The sequence below is a fragment of the Lampetra fluviatilis genome, chromosome 69, assembly GCF_964198595.1.
Source record: "Lampetra fluviatilis chromosome 69, kcLamFluv1.1, whole genome shotgun sequence".
In the NCBI taxonomy this organism is placed as follows: Eukaryota; Metazoa; Chordata; class Hyperoartia; order Petromyzontiformes; family Petromyzontidae; genus Lampetra; species Lampetra fluviatilis.
In genome coordinates, this window is record NC_136343.1 from 1140028 (window position 1) to 1159263 (window position 19236).

Below are 19236 nucleotides of genomic sequence, written 5' to 3' on the forward strand. Positions count from 1 at the left end.
GTGAGACACGGGCTGAGGTAAAAGTTTTACTTCTTGCGTACAGGCACGTGAAGTAAAGTCACTGTGCTGATTACATTTACTGTGCTATGAGGTAGGGAACAGTGGTGTAAGGTTACAACTTGTCCAGATAGAGTTACGTGATTAAGAATGTAACACAACTCTAGCATTCTGAGGTAAATCGTTAATAACGTATCTTGAATTTAAGCTGCGAATGTTAACATTTATAGCAACATAGTTACATTGCTTAGGTATTTCGCAAAACTCGTTTGGAAGTGTGACTTGAATCAAAAGTAGTTATGATAGGTAAAAATGCTTAATTAACATTATTGACGTAAATAAATCCAGTATTTAAAGCTATAAAAAGTATATGAAAGCATATTAAAGATGTAATATGTATATTTAAGCATTCAGAATAACGTAGTTACGTAGCTTACATGATTCTAACAACTCGTGTGTAAGTGTGCGTATGATTACAAGCAAACACGATGGGTGAATGTGCTGTAATTGACGCTACGCAGCGCCCCCCTGTGATGACAACAGCAGAGCACCGTGACAATAAAACTTGCAGAGAGCGCGGAGATCTTTAACTTTGATTTAAAGCTTTCGTGACTGCAGGGATTCATAGTCTTGGTTCTTTCGGTAATGTCACGTAGTAGGGAAATAATAAAATAATAAAATATACAAAATTTATTGTTTTATATTTTTATATAAAACATTTTCTTTTATATTTTTATTATTTAATAATAAAATATAAAACATTTTTCTTTTATATTTTTATTATTTAACTAGCTTTACTACCCGGCTTCGCCCGGGTCTTGGATCCACGACGCTAGGCCGCCTTTGTCTCCCCAGTGGCGATGTTCATACGCCACAGCAGTTACTCGTTTTGAGGCTGAGTCGACCTAGGGGAGGCCCAGGACCGGTTCAAATAATCGTCACCGGTGGTGGCCGTGAGCGGGAATGGAACTCGGGTTGCCGGGTTCGTAGCGTGGCGCGCTAACCACGACACTACAATGCGTTACGCTTCCGTTGTAGGATTTGTGTGAGGCGCGCCGATCCGCTGTAGGGTTTTAGTGAGGCGCGCCGATCCGTTGTAGGGTTTGTGTGAGGCGTGCCGATCTGTTGTAGGGTTTTAGTGAGGCGCGCCGATCCGTTGTAGGGTTTTAGTGAGGCGCGCCGATCCGTTGTAGGGTTTTAGTGAGGCGCGCCGATCCCCCGCGATACAATAATACTGTCTAATCGCTATAATTTAATAATCGACCGACCCTATAATAGTAATTGCACACATTGTGGTGGGGGGGGAGTGAAGAGGACGTGAAACTTTGTGTTAATGCGTGCGCCTATTTTTAGCGGGAATAAAAAATGGCGTCCACCCTGCGGCGAAAAGTCGCTACTCGTTGCCAGGGGCAACCGCCGTCCAATGAAAGCGGCGAAGGCGTCGCTACCCGTTGCCAGGGGCAACCGCCGTCCAATGAAAGTGCGTATGGTCCGGCGACACACACACACACAGACAGATTCACGATTTTATATATATAGATAATAATAACATACATTTTTAAATATTTTTATATAAAACATTTCATATTTTTATTACTTCATAAAATATAAAAAAAAATGTTTTTATATTTTTATTATTTAATAAAACTCCCTACTACGTGACTTTACCGAAAGAACCAAGAATATAGCGCGGCGATCGTCGTACAAACCCTCACGCTCGCTCCACTCTTGGGTGAAGGGATGAGGCAGCACAAGGCCGTAATTATAATATTTATTGAGGGGGGACACATCCAATAATCAAATATGCTCAAAATGCCCCCCACAATATATTGCTATAAAATAGATTCCTGTTTATATGATTGTGGTTATGGTTGTAGTTTATTAATCCCTAATCTCTGCCATTACATACAATGAAACAAGAAAAGGTAAAAAAGAAAAAAACAGGACAATGTAATACAATACACTATTAGACGTCATTGTAAAAATAAATAAAGAGTCCATCCTATGTGTTTAGTGAATTTTAATATATTTTAAGCAGGAAATTAGTTTTAAAATTTAGATTTTTTTTATGGGGAGGGGACCCCCAGACCCCCTGGAAGATTTGGTCCCCCCCAATGTTGACTCCATGGCTACGGCCTTGAGGCAACATGAACCCGGGAAAAACGAATCTGCAGTGAAGGTCGTTTGCAGCCTCAAGGATTCCCAGCACCCAGCAGGGGGTGTCTTGTTTTGTACTGACAATTGCGCTCTAGAAGTTTGCACTCAAAAAGACGGTGTTTGTACTTGGCCGGCACCTCCGACCGCACGTTGAACAGCTTAGCGCAGCTGCAGTCTGAGGTCTCGGAGCCGCCGGACCGGCAGTCGTCGATGGTCTCCTCCCGGAGTCCCGTGGTCACGGTGGTATGTGTGCATTTGTCGTATTTGTGATCATAAAGTACTGCACTGTTCTTTGGTTCTTTCGGTATGAAAAGTGCTGACGTGTGAGCGCCAGGGGTGGCTGGTCAAAGTCCATCTCAACTTACATGACAACTCATTTCATCCTCATACACCTCATCTCACCTCAATTCACCTCATCTCAATTCACGTCATTTTATCTCAACATATCTCATGCTAACTCACCTCTCATACATCGCCCAAAACTCACCACACCATCCTACTAATCCACCATCTCACGCACCCATCGATTTACTCACCGACCATCTCATTCACTCACTCACCATCTCACTCACATTGTGTCACTTTTACACTCATCCACTCACTGATTCAATCACCCACCATCTCACGCACCCACTCACTCTCATTTGGCTAAAACAAAAACAGGACCCTGCGGGGTGGGCTGGTAGGAACGAATAACCAAAGAATATAAACATAATGTATTATTACACTTGTTTAGCCAGGAAAGCCCCACTGAGTCTAAAGGTTTTTGTAGGGTCCTGCCAAGTGTTTGCAGTAGGGGGCGATGTTGCTACACCTAATCGGACGATATGAAGGGAGAGCTTGAGGCCTAGTTCTAGGCTTTAGGCTTAGCTGTAGGCTTGAGGCCGCTGTGAGTTAAATTTTAATTTAAATGTTTTAATTATTAATGTAAAAGCTTTAAATGTAAATGTTTATATTTAAAAACATCAAGGAATGTCACATTGTTAAACATTAACTCCCTTTCACACACCCGGGGGTACGATACGAAGGGAGAGTTTGAGGCCTAGTTCTAGGCTTTAGGCCTAGCTGTAGGCTTTAGGCCGCTGTGTGTAAATTTTTAATTTATTAATTTAAAAGCTATCTCAGGGAATTATAAGGGAATGTTACACTTGTTTAGCCAGGAAAGCCTCACTGAGTCTAAAGGTTTTTGTAGGGTCATGCCAAGTGTTTTCAGTAGGGGACGATGTTGCTACACGTAATCGGACATCGGACGGACGGACGGACGATATTATTTTTTTATTTCAAAGTTTTAATTAAAAGCTATGTCAGGGAATTATAAGGGAATGTTACACTTGTTTAGCCAGGAAAGCCTCATTAATTTAAATGTTTTAATTAAAAGCTATCTGAGGGAATTATAAGGGAATGTTACACTTGTTTAGCCAGGAAAGCCTCACTGAGTCTAAAAGTTTTTGTAGGGTCCTGCCAAGTGTTTGCAATAGGGGGCGATGTTGCTACACCTAATCGGACATCGGACGGACGGACGGACGGACAATATAATCTATTGTAGGTTGGTTCACTTCGTTCCTACCAGTATAACCTCGTGTAGCTGCCCATATACCATTTAATAAAAAGCCACATTGTAACAAAGCGTTCATTCCTGCATATACCACAAACCACCAACACCTGAAACCACCTTTAACATACAAACCACAACTTTAAGAAATCACCCTAATACAGGGGGATCCATTGAGAGATACCCCACTGATTTACGAATGAACTCCGTCTTACGCTTCCCAGCTGACTAAATATGATTGCAGTGATGGCTTCGTAATGTCGGAGCTGTGGGAGATGACAAGACTGTAGAGGTATTCACAAATATCCACGTACAGCCTTAGCACACTTCTGCTGAGCCACGTGCTGTTAGCGAGTTGCACCTTTGAAGGCCGGCACGGCACACGAGGAGTAGGGGTGGGTGGACAGTACAACTCTTGAACATCACCAAAGCCAAGGTCGTCCACCAACCGTCACTGGATCAGCCAACCACCCCCGACTATCCATGTCCATGGAGAGGCCCTTGAATATGTGAAGTGTTTCCCTCTTGGAACGCCTCCTTATCTTCCCCATTCTGCTGTGTGAGCATATTCCAGGGTTAATGTTATTGTTAAGTTCATGAATCGTGGGTTAAGTTCGTCTCATTTGAGCAGGAGAAGTGACAGATGTGCCGAGGTACACCACTATCGGCTGTAGCACTTCAATTAACGACAAATCGGCATTTTCTGTCTGTAACGTGGCATTGTATCCTCGTAAAAAGCCTTTTGAAACTTGCCCATGATATTCTACTCACTAGACACAGTCAGCTATAATTGTCAGACAGTACGATTAAATAATTTCAGAGATACATCTCGGACCATTATCAAAAAGGTACATTGTGGTAACATCTCGTCCACAAATTGTTAAATAACAAGGTACGGTGGCTATGGTGACGCTGCGTATACATCAGCTACTAATCTAACACTTAAAAGACTAAACCCCATTTATCATTCTGATCTTATATTTGTATTGTATGTACCATGTAGCACCCACTAATGTGACCTCGACTTCAAATCCAATCTCACATCACTTGATGCAAAACAAAATCTACATTGGGCCCTGTTCATCCATAAAAACCCTTATTGGCAAATCTGTGCTTTAATTAGCTAAATCATAAACCCCACTGTCAAACCAAAGAAACCTAAGACGCACATCTAATTGCATGTGAACTATCCCAACAACGAGAATTGGAATGGGTGACAAGGCCTTTGCTATTCTTAGGTTTTTTCGGTAAAAAAAAAACCTAAAAGAAAACCTAAAAAAAAAAACCTAAGAATATGAATCATTGCAGTCACGAAAGCTTCAAATCTAGAATTAAGGCCTTTGCTGTTGCAGCACCAAAGTTTTGGAACAACCTTGTTTCCTCCCTTAACATCATAAATCTTCATTAAATTAATGTACGTGTTGTAAAAATCGGTTGCAATTTGTAGTTATATACTTTGTTTAATTAGTCTTTATCTAGTTTCAGTGATTTGCACACCTTTGCTATATTTTACACCCCTATCGGTTGTTTGTACTGTTTGTTATTGTAACTTTCTGTCCTGCCCCTACTGCACATCTAGAAAAAGAGCTTCATAACTCATTAGATTCCTTCAGTTTAAATAAAGATGCTTATTCAGATTCTATGTATGTATGTTGAACTTCTTTCGCACCGTACATAGCCAACCGTGCTAATCAGAGGTGCGGGGTGAGATCAACAAACCAAACACAAAAATCAGTTCTAAAGAAATTAGTTTTCAATGTCCGTCAGATCAAGATGCCGCTATCTCTGTTATTTGAGAATGCTTGTCTGAAGTCGCTGTTTGAACAGAGCAAAACTGACTGCAGCGATCAGAGCTTGACCGTGCGCTCACAACTCATAGTTACGTTCAGAGCAGATATCTACCAACTACAAACACTCGGAGGGTTGTGACCGCTCCTCTTTGCCGCAGACCTGTCATCATCAGTTCATGAATTTTTCTTAACACGCCTGAATTCCACTCATTGCTTATGCCTCAAAAGTACAGAATTGGCTATTCCCCACAACCTTTTGTGACCAGGACAGTAATATTTTGGAATTTACCTATTTTCAAGATAGATTAAGTGCTGAGTAAATTAGGAGAAACTTCTAGAACATTATATAACTTTCCAGTAATATAAATAGTAGTATAAATACAGGGGCCTTAAGCCCACAAGTTCAGTTTAGTTCCAGCTGCCTAAGTGGATACATATCTGCATTTTTCTGAGATGGCATCAAGAGGCTGCAAGCATCCGGCAGACACATTTTGCTATGTCCGCGGCAATTTATCAAGACGAGCGAAAAAGTACTCTGTGGAAGGATCTGCTAAAATGTGTGAGACCTACAAGGCATATTTTGGCATGCCTGTCGGGGATCAAGACAAACCCTGGGCACCTAATTTCACCTTCAAGCAATGTAAAAAAATCTGGAAGGTAAGATGTACAATTGTTGCTGAGAATTTTATATTATAAAATTTGTTCCAATTTTTTAAATTGTTAAAGTTTTTAATTTTAAAATGTTTTACAATTTTCAATGTCATTGAAAAAAATAAACATGAAAAATGTCAGACTCTCTTACACATTATTCATGGGTGAAATTTATTTTTGAAGGATGGTACAGAGGGGAAGAGAGAGCCATGAAGTTCGCTATCCCAATAATTTGGCGGGAACCCAGTGACCACTCAAGCAACTGCTACTTTTGCAAGGTGGACCCTTCCAAACGTCGGACTGGCAATAATGCACCTGCTATCACGTATCAGGACCTTCCTTCATCCATCACCCCGGTGCTACACTGCCATGAGCTCCCCGTACCCACTCCAGAGAGAGAGCAGCCGTCTTTAGAAGAGAGCAGCAAATCAGAGAGCAAGGAAGATGTAGATCCAGATGACAATTTCAGAGGTGGAGCTGAGGAGAGAAACCATACTACCCCAACCAAAAAGACCTCAATGACTTGATCAGAGATCTTGGTCTCACCAAGTCCAATGCCGAGCTTATGACGTCTAGGCTCAAGCAGTGGAACTTGTTGGATGAAAGTGTGCAAGTCGCAGTTCAGAGGAAGCATCACCAACCTTTTTGCAGCTTCTTCACCCGTCAAGATGGGCTCTTCTTCTGCCACAATGTGACCAGTCTGTTCGTGGCAATCAGAATCGCCTGTAACCAGAATGACTGGCGCCTCTTCATTGACAGCTCATCCAGGAGCCTCAAAGCTGTGCTGCTCCCTAATGGTAACAAGTACACGTCTCTTCCCCTGGCTCACTCGGTGCACCTCAAAGAGGATTACAACAGCATCAATACCTTGCTGGACGACTTGCAGTCTGATGAGTACGGCTGGGAGGTCATCGGAGACTTCAAAATGATGGCATTCCTGATGGGTCTCCAAGGAGGTTTTACCAAGTTTCCCTGCTATATTTGCCTTTGGGACAGCAGGGACAACCAAGGCGCACTACCACAGGCGGGACTGGCCACAGCGGAACGAGTTCTCTGTGGGGAGGAACAACGTCAAGTGGGAGCCATTGGTGGACCCCCGGAAGGTGTTGATGCCAATGCTGCACATCAAATTGGGCCTTATGAAACAATTTGTCAGAGTTGGAGATAAAGAGTCGGCAGCCTTCAAGTACCTTCAAGACTTCTTCACTAAGCTGTCTGAGGCAAAGGTCAAAGCCGGTGTCTTCATCGGATCACAGATAAAGAATATCCTGGAGTGCAATGAATCCCCCAAGAAGCTCACTAGCAAGGAGGAAGCGGCTTGGAACAGCTTTGTCGCACTGATTTTTTGTCTTTCTGGGCAAACACAAGGTCAAAAACTATGTGGAGCTGGTTGAGGCTGGTGAAGAACTACGGCACAATGGGCTGTAGGATGTCCCTCAAAGCCCATATCCTTTATGCCCATCTTGATAAATTCAAGGAGAACATGGGAGTGTACTCGGAGGATCAAGGCGAGCGCTTCCACAAGGATTTACTGGATTTTGAACGCCGCTACCAAGCCCAGAGCCCCCCACACCACTAACAACTCCCGCCTGGCCAACGACCTGAACGAGTTCTACTGCAGATTTGAAAGACAATTGGACTGTCCTGAACTACCCCTTCCCACCCAAGAGGCATCCCCTCTCCCCCCCCCCCCCCCCACTACAGAGATGACTCTCTCAATTCAGGAGGGAGAGGTTAACAGACTTTTCAAGAGGCAGAACCCCCGCAAAGCAGCTGGGCCACACTCTGTCTCTCCAGCGACTCTCAAGCACTGCGCTGACCAGCTGTCTCCAGTGTTCACCAACATCTTCAACACCTCACTGGAGACATGCCATGTACCAGCCTGTCTCAAGTCCTCCACTATCATCCCTGTACCCAAAAAGCTAAGGCCAACAACTTAATGATTATAGACCCGTCGCCCTAACCTCTGTGGTAATGAAGTCTTTTGAGCGCCTGGTGCTGGCACATCTCAAAGCTATCACAGACCCTCTCCTGGACCCCCTGCAGTTTGCCTACAGAGCCAACAGGTCTGTGGACGACGCAGTTAACATGGCCCTCCACTTCACCCTACAGCACCTGGACTCCCCAGCATCCTATGCCAGGATCCTGTTTATGGACTTCAGCTCTGCTTTCAACACCATCATCCCTGCCCTGCTTCAGGATAAGCTCTCCCAGCTGAACGTGCCCGACTCCACCTGCAGGTGGATCACAGACTTCCTGTCTGACAGGAAGAAGTGCGTTAAGCTGGGAACACAAGTCTCTGACTCCCGGTCCATCAGCACCGGATCTCCTCAGGGCTGCGTCCTTTCCCCTCTGCTCTTCTCCCTGTACACCGACAGCTGCACCTCCAGTCATCCGTCCGTCAAACTCTTGAAATTTGCGGACGACACCACCCTCATTGGGCTAATCTCTGGTGGGGATGAGTCTGACTATAGGTGGGAAGCTGACAACCTGGTGACCTGGTGTAGCCAGAACAACTTAGAGCATAATGCTCTTAAGACAGTGGAGATGGTTGTGGACTTCAGGAAAAATACAGCCCCACTCACCCCCATCACCCTGTACGACTCCCCAGTCAACACTGTGGAGTCCTTCCGCTTCCTGGGCACTATCCTCTCCCAGGACCTTAAGTGGGAACTGAACATCAGCTCCCTCATAAAGAGAGCACAACAGAGGATGTATTTCCTACGGCAGCTGAAGAAATTCGACCTGCCAAAGACAATGATGGTGCACTTCTACGCAGCCATCATTGAGTCCATCCTCACCTTCTCCATCACCATCTGGTAGGCTGCTGCCACTGACAATGACAAGAGCAGACTGCAGCGTATCATCCACACTGCTGAGAAGGTGATTGGCTGCAATCTGCCTACCCTCGAGGACCTGCACACCTCGAGGACCCTGAGGCGAGCGAGGAAGATTGTGGCCGACTCCTCCCACCCTGGACACTCTCTGTTCCAGCTACTCCCCTCCGGCAGAAGGCTGCGGTCCATCAGGACGAAAACCTCACGCCACAAAAACAGTTTCTTCCCATCCACTGCTGGCCTCTTCAACAAGGCCAAGGGCTCACACTGACTTTAACACTTTATCTGCATAATGACACCTTGCCATATTTGCACTATGTTACCCTATTTGTATTTTTATATTTTATAGTATAGCTATTTAAAAATCTTATTTTATTCTACATGTTTACATACTTTATCCCCTTAGTATTAGTTAGACGTTGTACCTTTAGTATAGTTCGACTTGTACACCACTTATTTAAGATTTAAGATTCCTATATGTTGAATGTATGCACCTTCCTGCCAAAGTTAATTCCTTGTCTGTGCGAACTTTCATGGCGAATAAAACCCTTTGATTTTGATTCTGGAAACAACAACAATCTCGTGGAGTAGAGCGGCAGGGAGCAACGAGTTTACTAGCAAAGTTCTCCTGCCAGTTCAGTTGAGATGAGGTGAGTTGAAGTGAATTTAGGTGAGTTGAGGTGAGGTGAGTTGAGGTGAGATGAGGTGAGTTGAGGTGAGGTGAGTTACGATGGGGTGAGTAGAGGTGAGGGTGAGTAGAGGTGAGGATGAGTATTTGAGACGAGGTGATCCGAGTCTTCTTTTTTAAGCCACCCCTGGAGCAGAGACGTCTGTACTCGCTCACACGTCAACACATTCCAGGGCGCGCCTCGTAATACGCAACTCAAACTGAAAGACTTCCTGCTTCCTTGTTGCCCATTTACGTGGCTTGTTCCTCGTTTAGCGTCTCAGACGCAGCCAGCGACAGCCTGAGAAACAGACAGCGACTGCCTGAGCTACAGAGATTGCCTGAGTTAGTCAGAGACTGCCCGAGATACAGCCAGAGACTGACTGAGTTAGTCAGAGACTGCCTGAGCTACAGCCAGCGACTGCCAGAGTTAGTCAGATACTGCCTGAGTTACAGACAGAGACTGCCTGAGCTACAGCCAGAGACTGTCTGATCTACAGACAGTGACTGCCTGAGCTACAGCCAGATACTATCTGAAGCTACAGCCAGCGACTGCCTGAGCTACAGCCAGAGACTGCCTGAGCTGCAGTCATCAACTGTCTAAAGTTACAGCCAGAGACTGCCTGAGCTCCAGCCCGCGACTTTCTGAGCTACAGCCAGCGACTGCCTGAGCTACAGCCAGTGCTCGTCTCTGAGTGGAACCACAGGGCATGGCGAGTGCGGCTCCCAGTGGTAGCGAGGCTCCAGGGGAGTTGACCTGCCCCATCTGCCTGGACACCTTCCGCTGGCCCTGCACGCTCAGCTGCGGCCACTCGTTCTGCCTCAAGTGCGTGGAAGAAGCCTGGGATGCGGCCGAGTCCTTCTCCTGCCCACAGTGCCGAGTGAGTTTCCCTCGGAGGCCCAAGCTGAGCAAGAACGTGACGCTCACCAACCTCATCGAGCAGCTGCGAGTGGCTGAGCCCATGGCTGCCGATTCTGCTGCTTCTGCTGTTTGCTGCGATCATTGCAGGAAGCCCGCAGTGAAGACTTGCCTCAAGTGTGAGACATCGTTCTGTATGACCCACGTCGCGCCCCACCAAAAGCTGGCAAAGTTTAGTGACCACGTCCTGGTGTCGCCTGGTGTGAAGCTGGAGAATCGACGGTGCGCAGAGCACAGAGACGAATACTGCTTCTACTGCGTTAATGACGGACGCCTCGTCTGCAGGGACTGCACCGTCACTGTGGATCATCGAGGCCACGAGCTCGTCACTCTGAAGGTGGAGCACGACAAACGAAAGGTGAGGAGGAGGTTCGCATGGTCACCAAGTTGTACCCACGATATCGCAGCATCAGCTGATGAACTCTGTCATTGGCTCTCAACCGCAAAATCTAATTATGACGAAACCACAGCGAGTGGCTCAGACTCATTTTGAAGTGTATTTAATATTTTTCATGCCCGTCAATTTATTTTTCAAACGAGTGTTTGAAGGGTAGATTCATAGTACAGTCGACCCTTCTGCATCGCGACTTTCCACATCGCGGTTTCGATTTATCGCGGGATCAGCATAAGAAATTAAATGAGCATTTTTTGGGAGTTTTGCGAAAGGCGCAGTCGATACGCGAAGGCCAGCAGATGACACGCAAAAAGTTTAGTAACTCATAAATGCATAAATTATATGTACAGTACTGTATAATATTAATGTATTTTATATTTTAGCTAGCTTGTTTGTCCGTCCAAGGACAGGTGTATATTGCAGTAAATCTGAAATATTCAATAGCAAATTGTTCAGCTCATGATTATTAATGAGGGAGGTGGGTTGCCCCATGTGAAGCGACGTAACCCGCTAATGGTTATTGGGGAGGGGTGCGGCATGTGGAGTGACGTCACCAGCTCATGATTATTAATGAGGCGGGTGGAGTCCATGTGGAGGACCCCACCTGTTCATGAATATTAATGAGGGGGTTGGTCTCATTTGGAGTTAGGTCACGCGCGAAACACACAGACATTCTTGGCTCATTATAGTAGTATATACCATAAATATACACAATTTTTTTTAAAGTTACATTTTTTTAAAAGTTAGTTTGCGAAAAGAACTGCAGTTCTATGCGCTGGTTTGGAGGACACCAAGCGTGTTTACGGCAGCCTCTCACTTGATATCTCGCAAGTGACCTCGCAGTGATCTTTGTATCTCGCGTTTCTTTATCTTTTTGTGCCGCTTCGCTCGCCAAGGGGACCAAAACATTTTAAGCGTTTTTTTAGATCACGGGGGGGGCCTTTGCCCCTAACCCCCACAAGGTGGAAGGGTCGACTGTATACAGTTGTAGTGGGTTCAATTCAGGCGCACACTGGAACTTTGGAGGCAATTCTATTTATTAGGTAACATAACAATTAACACTTAAAACAACGACTTAAGGTGGTAGTCACCTTTCCTAACTTACCCAACACATGGGGATACTACATCACTGGACCAGGACAGCCCAACACGCTGCCTGGTCCACTAGCGGAGACCAGAGAGCTTCATCCCAGAGATGACCCAGCAGCAGAACAGCACAGAACAGCCTAGCTCTCCGTCCACACCCCGCTTATAACCACTCCGGCGTGGCCGGCTCCGCCCCAGGCCACGCTCGCCTTCCCGATCCTTCGGGAAGGCCCGAACCCCAACCACGTGACTCCCCTGGGGCCCCTGGCCCCCCTTTATCCGGTCACGTGTCCTGTTGGGTTCACGGCCCGACACGACCCCCGTGACACCTGCATACAGCTCCCATACGGAGCCAATACAGTAGTGTCGTTCTACTACACTACACAGGCATCAGGGTCCGGTTCGAACCCATGACCTCCTGTATGGCAGGCAATGCAGATAACATCTCACCATTCCGGTGCCTTGTCCACCCACTCCTCAGCCCCGCCCACGACTCGGACAGCCCCGTCCACGACTCATGTAGCCCCACCCACCACTCGGGTAGCCCCGCCCACCACTCTGATAACCCAGCTCATTACTCAGGTAGCCCCACCCACTACTCAGGTAGCCCCACCCACTACCTAGGTAGCTCCGCCCATTGCTCAGGTAGCTCCACCCACTACTCAGGTAGCCCCACCCACTACTTAGGTAGCTCCACCCACTAATCAGGTAGCTCCACCCACTACTCAGGTAGCCCCACCCACTACTTAGGTAGACCCACCCACTACTTAGGTAGCTCTGTCCACTACTTAGGAAACCCTGCACACTTTTGAGCTCGTGAAATCAGTTCCCTGCAGCCCTTGCTCCCCCAGCCTCCATCGCTGCACCGGGGTTACTACCCCCGTCACTCTGGAGGGGTTCGCGTGGAGTTGGGGTGAGAGGGGATGCTTAGAGAGTGAGTGGAGTCTCCCCTGGTGACGTCTCTCACAGAAACAAGTGGGAGAGGAGACGCGGGTGGGGCAGGAGAAGAGGAGGAAGGCGGAGGAGTCCGTGAGGCAGATGGAGGCCGCTCGCAGGGACGTGCAGGTACCACGTCTGGGCCGGACTCTGTGACCCCGTGACTCCACTCTGAGTAGGGTTTGTGATGGAGGAGAACTCCATTCATTCACGCGGACTTCCATTGGCTCTAAACACATCGTGAGACTAAAGACAAAGCGGTCAATGCGCCTTAATAATCATGACGAGCAAAGAGATGGTTCTCATCTCCACTGAGAAACTGAAGCAGTGGTGGAAATTCCACATTCCCATATCTCCATACAACTTACCACATCAACGACTGTTAACTATATTGGTCAGATGAGGTGGTACGTACCTCTTATACAATACTCTGGAGGCAGAGTTGGTGGATCACACACAGACTGGTGTACACCATCTTACTGACATCACTCAAGCTTTGGGGAGCCAGTTGGCAGTAAAGCAAGTGGTTTCATGATCCCCTCTCTTCAGCCATACATGTGGTTTTCTCTCACATTCAAAATATTAATTTAAGGAGGAATTGGCCTAACTTCCCATTTCATTGAGGCTCTTTACAGATTTCCTTTCGCTTCATGCAAAGGTAAACAAAGCATCGTCCTGATAACCTTGCACAATTGTAATAAAGGACTCGACCACTGTGTCCGTCTTGGTGTCCTTTATTCGGGTTCGTATACTTTTCCCACACGGCTCTCCTCCAGTGACTCTCTGCTTGGCAGCCCTAGGCTGCCGTCGCTCCCGTAGCCTCTCTCTGTTCCGTAGCAGTCCCGCTGCTGATATCCTCGTGCAGATCCCCGGCTGCCCTCACTGCAGCCTCACCGCTGCTCCCCGCTTCTCCGGGGTCGGTCACCGCTGGCCGACGGTGCCGATCCTTACTCCGTGTGTGTGGCGATCTCGCCACCCCTCCAACCTCCGCCCTGCGTGGCCTTACTCTATCCCAGTCTCCAACAACTCCCCCGTCTCTTCCGGTTTCTCCCCTTTAAGACTTGAACCCTCTCCCCCACGTGACGTAACTCCTCCCCCCGTGACGTCACATCCGGAAGGTCGTTTACGCCCGCATTACACAATGATAATGGCATGGATGCTAAATGTACTCATGATGGTATTTGATGATTTCATTGCCTCACAGCCCCCGCCAGTTATGGCGAATTGTGTTGGAGTGAAAATGCAAAGTGGCGTTATCAGAGGCAGAGGAAGAAGGAGGCCTCAGTGCTGCAAACTCGTATCACTGTCTGGACACCTTCACAGTTGCACTCGGGTCACACCGACCTGAATGCCATTTCACAAAAGACCAGAGGTGGCATTTGTTTCTCTTTGCAGGGATCCATGACAGATGAAAAGGCCTCAATCTCGGTCAGATTCACCCGCGCGAGAGCAGCGTTGGATGCGGAGGAGAAGGCGGCTTTAGAGCAAGCGGAGCAGAAAGGGCGCGAGCTGCAGTCCCAGATCGAGAAAAAGATCGCTCACTACCAGCGCGAGATCAGCGAGCTCCAAGCAGCAGCCACTCGCCTGCAGGCCCTAGCGCAGGAGAGGGACTCGCTCGCGTTCCTGCAGGTGAGGAATGAGTCTCCGGTGTCGCTATTGGCACAGAGCCCTCTCACCAGGAGCAGCAGAGGGAGGCTCCTGAATGATAGTTTGCATCCACTGGGCTTGAGAACACAGCTCCACTCATGGACTCGCATCGCAGCTCCAGTAGCTGCCATGTGGAAGCCCAGCTCATATTTTCTCAGTTGAATTAATTATCTCTCCCGTCCTTTAACATATTCCCATTTAATTGATTTCATTGTGAATAAAAACTAAATGTTAATGGAATTTCACTTTTAAATCAACCATACAACAACAATGCACACGGTATTCATGATTGTCATTAGCCATAATTTATCCATTTAACACATAAGCTTTCGCGACCTATATTATGAATAATCTATCCACTTATTGAGGGAGGCCTCCCCAAGCCGTTGCCACATCTCATGGTGCCGCGATGCAACAATCCACCAGCGCCTGCTCACGACCAGATTTCATCTCAGCTTGTTACTTTGTATACCTCCACTTGGATGCGCTAACTTCATTGTTCGTATTAGTGATGCTCAAATAAATACAGTCTCATACACTTATTAATGATATTATTGTGTCTGGAACATCACTTCTACAAGATCTGCACCATGTGCATTGGTAACTCCAGAAACTTCTAGTCCTACGTTACTCTCAACACAGATCAATATCAACCGGTCTCACTCTGAAATATTTGCCCTGCAAATGAATGTTGGTCCTCAGGGGGGTGGCGAGATGTTAACTACCTAGCCTGGTATACCCAACCCTGACGTCCCTATATATTTGGAGTTTACATTTCTCCCTCCATGGTCGTATGGATTTTTCTCTGGATCCTCCAGTTTTTCTTTCCACATTTGAAACGTGCGTTCAGAGTATTGGGCTGCGTTAAATTTCCACGAGATGAACCACTTCGTTGAGCTATCATGTGTGGCCAGGTCGCTTCTGAAAAAGAGCTATACAGCTCCGTGGGCCTTTCCTGGAAAATAAATTGTAGTTTATCGTTAACTATCAACCGGTCTCACTCTGAAATATTTTTCCCGTAAGTCAGTGTTGGTGATCATAGGGTCATAAGCCAAGACTTTGGGGTTTATATTCCATGGTGTTGCAGTGGGAACTCCACTGATCACGAGTGATTGGAGGTAGAGTCACAGTAACGCATCTATATCTCTCCCATAGGGGCACCTGGAGGAGACGCGCAGGTAAAAGACGGCTATCAATCACGACTCGACACACGACAACATGGGACTGAGTGTGGAGTGCGGGCAGTGAGACCACTGGTTGTGTGTGGGGATGCTGTGTGGTGATGCTGCGTGTGATGATGCTGTGTGATGGTGTTGTATGTGATGATGCTATGTGTGGTAATAGTAATGCTGCGTGGTGATGCTGTGTGGTGATGATGCTGTGTGCTGTGTGGTTATGCTGTGTGTGGGGATGCTGTGTGTGGTCATGGTTTGTGTGGTGATGTTTTGTGTGGTGATGGTGTGTGATGGTGCTGTGTGTGGTGGGTGGTGCGTGTGGTGAAGCTGTGTGATGATGTTATGTGTGATGAGTCTCGATATGATGGAGCTGTGATGATCCTGAGTGACGATGCTGTATGTGAAACAGTGGCCACGTCTGTTCTGCTTTCACAGGACAGGGAGGTTTACAACAGATCCACCCTCAGCTTCCAGCCAAGAGGACATTGCCTCGCTTAAAGGCACCGAGGGAACTGTGGCCAAATACCTGTGTGAGTTATTCAGTGTGAAACATGGGTGATGGGGCCATCTTCACGATAAATGATCACTGTGTGCGTGTACGAGGTCGACTCAGCCTCAAATGCTTACCTAGTTTTGTGTGTAAATATCACCACTAGGGAGACAAAGGTGGCCATCGTAGTGCTGGCCGCCAAGCCCCTCATGTGCTGTGCCAGCTTTCAAAGGTGCTGATTTGCCCCGACAGTCTGTTAAGGCAATACGGGGAATATTTATCTTTGTTTACATCAGGGAACTTGATGCGGTGTTTGAACAAAATCGCTACTAGGGAGACAAAGGTGGTCGGGCGTGGTGCTGGCTACCCACTTCCTCGTGTGCCATGCTGGTCTTCATATACACTCGCTAACAGCACTTTCCCCAATGGTCTGTTGAGGCTACACAGGGGATCTTTGTCTTTGTTCACAGCCCATTCAAGGACCCTACTGAATACAGCAACGAGTCTAAGTGTGGCGTTCTTGTGTAAATAATCAGCATTACGAGTCAGGGGTAATTGGGATGTTGAGATGGAGTGTGTGGCTGTGAATGTGTCTGTGCATTTGTGCGTGGGGGGAGTGGTGGCATAGTGGTTAGCACACTGCACTACGAACCCAGTTACCTAGGTTTGATTACACGCCATGGCTAACATCAGTGGCAGGTGATATCTTATCCAGTCCTGGGCCTCTGCTAGGCAGTTTCAACCTCAAATGAGTTCCTCATGCTGGTAATGATCAGAATGATGGTGATAGTGGTCGTGATGAGGATGGTGCTAATGATGCTGTTAATGATGTGAGTGATGGAAATGGTGATAGCATTGGTGATGGTGTTGGTCGTGGTGATGGGAGTAATGGTCGTGGTGATAATAATGACATTGGTGATAATATTGGTGGTGATGGTAGTAGTGATATTTGTTTTGGTGGTCATGGTAGTTGATGGTGGTGATGGGGATAGTGGTGATGGTAATGATGGTGGTGGTGATGGTGATGATGTTGCTTATTGTGATAGTGATGTTGTTGATGTTCATAGTGTTGACGATGGTGGTGATGGTGATGTTGATGGTGGTGATGGTGGATGATGGTGATGACGGTGTTCTGTAGTGATATTGTCATCGCTGTTGTCACAGACGGATGCTCACCGACCCTGGACACAAACTCCGCTCATAACTACCTCCAGATCTCCTCGGATCTCAGGACGATGACGTGGACCGATGCCTCCCAGGGTCGCCCCGATCACCCACACCGGTTTGATGGCTGGTCACAAGGCTGTGCTGTGAGAGCTTCTCGTCGGGCCACCAATACTGGGAGGTGGACGTGGGGGACGCGCGGCTGTGTCAGGTTGGAGTCGCGTACGGGACGATCCCACGGAAAGGGGGTGGTGATGCACAGCTGCTGGGAGGGAGCGACGCGTCCTGGTGTTTAGAGAAATATGACGACAACTTCTCAGTGGTTCATGGTGGAGTGAAGACTGAACTGTCGGTGAGGGGGGCCCCCTCCCCCCGCAGAATCGGGCTTCACCTGCACTGGGAGGGGGGGCTCCTGGCGTTTTACTGCGCCGACTCCATGGAGGTGATCCACGAGTTTCGGCAGAGATTCTTGCAGCCTCTCTACCCTGGGATGTGGGTGGGGTGTTGTAATGAACCATTTAAGATCGTGGATCTGAGTCGTGCATCCTGAGGATGATGAGAGATAGAAACCCAAAAAACGGTGGAGAGGGTGGATGGTGAGGAGAGGGTGAAGTGAGATTGAGGGGAAGGTGGAACGGAGGGTGTGGTTAGGTTCAAGTTCATTTATTAGGTATAGCTCTGTGAGCCATTCGGCTCTTGAATCGGGTGCAACCGCAACAAACAAAAAACCAAAAAAATGAACAAAAACATCTTAAAGTGACTATATGTGACTGAGTGCAAACAGAAATCCAAGAAAAGACAGCAAAATATTGCAGAACAAAATCACCGTACACCAACGCTGTGTGCAAAAATCCCAGTGGGATGCAAGTCAAACAACCAACAACAACCAGAAGACAACTTAGATTAAGGCCATCAGTCTTACTCTGTCCTACAACAAACAAACATGGTGAGGGTGAGGGGAGGGTGAGGTGAAAATTGAGGGAAGGGAGAGGTGAGCATGGAGGGGTAGGGTGAGGGTGGAGGGTGAGGTTCAGGTTGGCGGACATGAGAGGTGTCGCCGGTGCAGAACCAATCGCAGGTTCGTGTGGCCGATCCTTTGCCTGCGGTGCGCGCTCACGTCACCACGCCTCCTCATCCCTGCGATTCACCATCAGCACCATCGTCACCATCACCAACATCATCATTATCCCATCATCATCACTATCAACAACAACAACCGCCATTCGCCACTAAGTGGCTGTGACGTCAGCACGACGCTTGTGCCAGGCCATGTGCACCTTGAGGCCACGTGAAGTGTCGAACGCCCGCTGGCAGGAGGTCACGGCGCAGACCCAGATGCCACGGGTCGACTGACTGAGACGACTGGCTGATGCACCACCTGTGCCCCCTACTGTGCCAACTTGCTGTGCTTTAGCCACCCGGCGCTCTGCTCGTTGTTGTGAGCGTCGCTCCTCCGCCCTCCGTTGTTGTTGGAGGACGACTGCCTCCAACTGCCCAGCAGCGTCCTTCACGAGCCTCCTCCACTGAGGCCGATCTTGACACCGCTGGTTCCAGTCATCGGCAAGTCCACTCAGCTCCACGTCCTCCTGTACCACATCACTCCATCTCTTCTCGAGCCCGTGCCTCACCCGTTTAGCTCCCTCGATCCGGACGAACAAAAGCTGTTTAGGCATGCGGTGATTGGCAGGCGGTCTACATGGCCCAGCCAACGCAGCCTTGCCTGCCGGAGGAGCTCACCGATGGGACTTTGCCCAGATCTTTCAAGGATTTGTGA

The 19236-nt window shown here is 47.7% G+C and overlaps 1 protein-coding gene across 1 annotated transcript; it reads left to right on the plus strand.

Annotated features, from left to right (window-relative positions):
- The first annotated feature begins 10361 nt into the window (after positions 1-10361).
- Positions 10362-18126, plus strand: LOC144952661 (E3 ubiquitin/ISG15 ligase TRIM25-like). The gene is given in 7 exon segments (XM_078883137.1): positions 10362-10928; positions 13020-13115; positions 14382-14615; positions 15789-15811; positions 16244-16338; positions 17463-17597; positions 17600-18126. Coding segments are annotated over 7 exon segments (1563 nt in total). The 3' UTR covers positions 18013-18126.
- The last annotated feature ends 1110 nt before the right edge of the window (positions 18127-19236 follow it).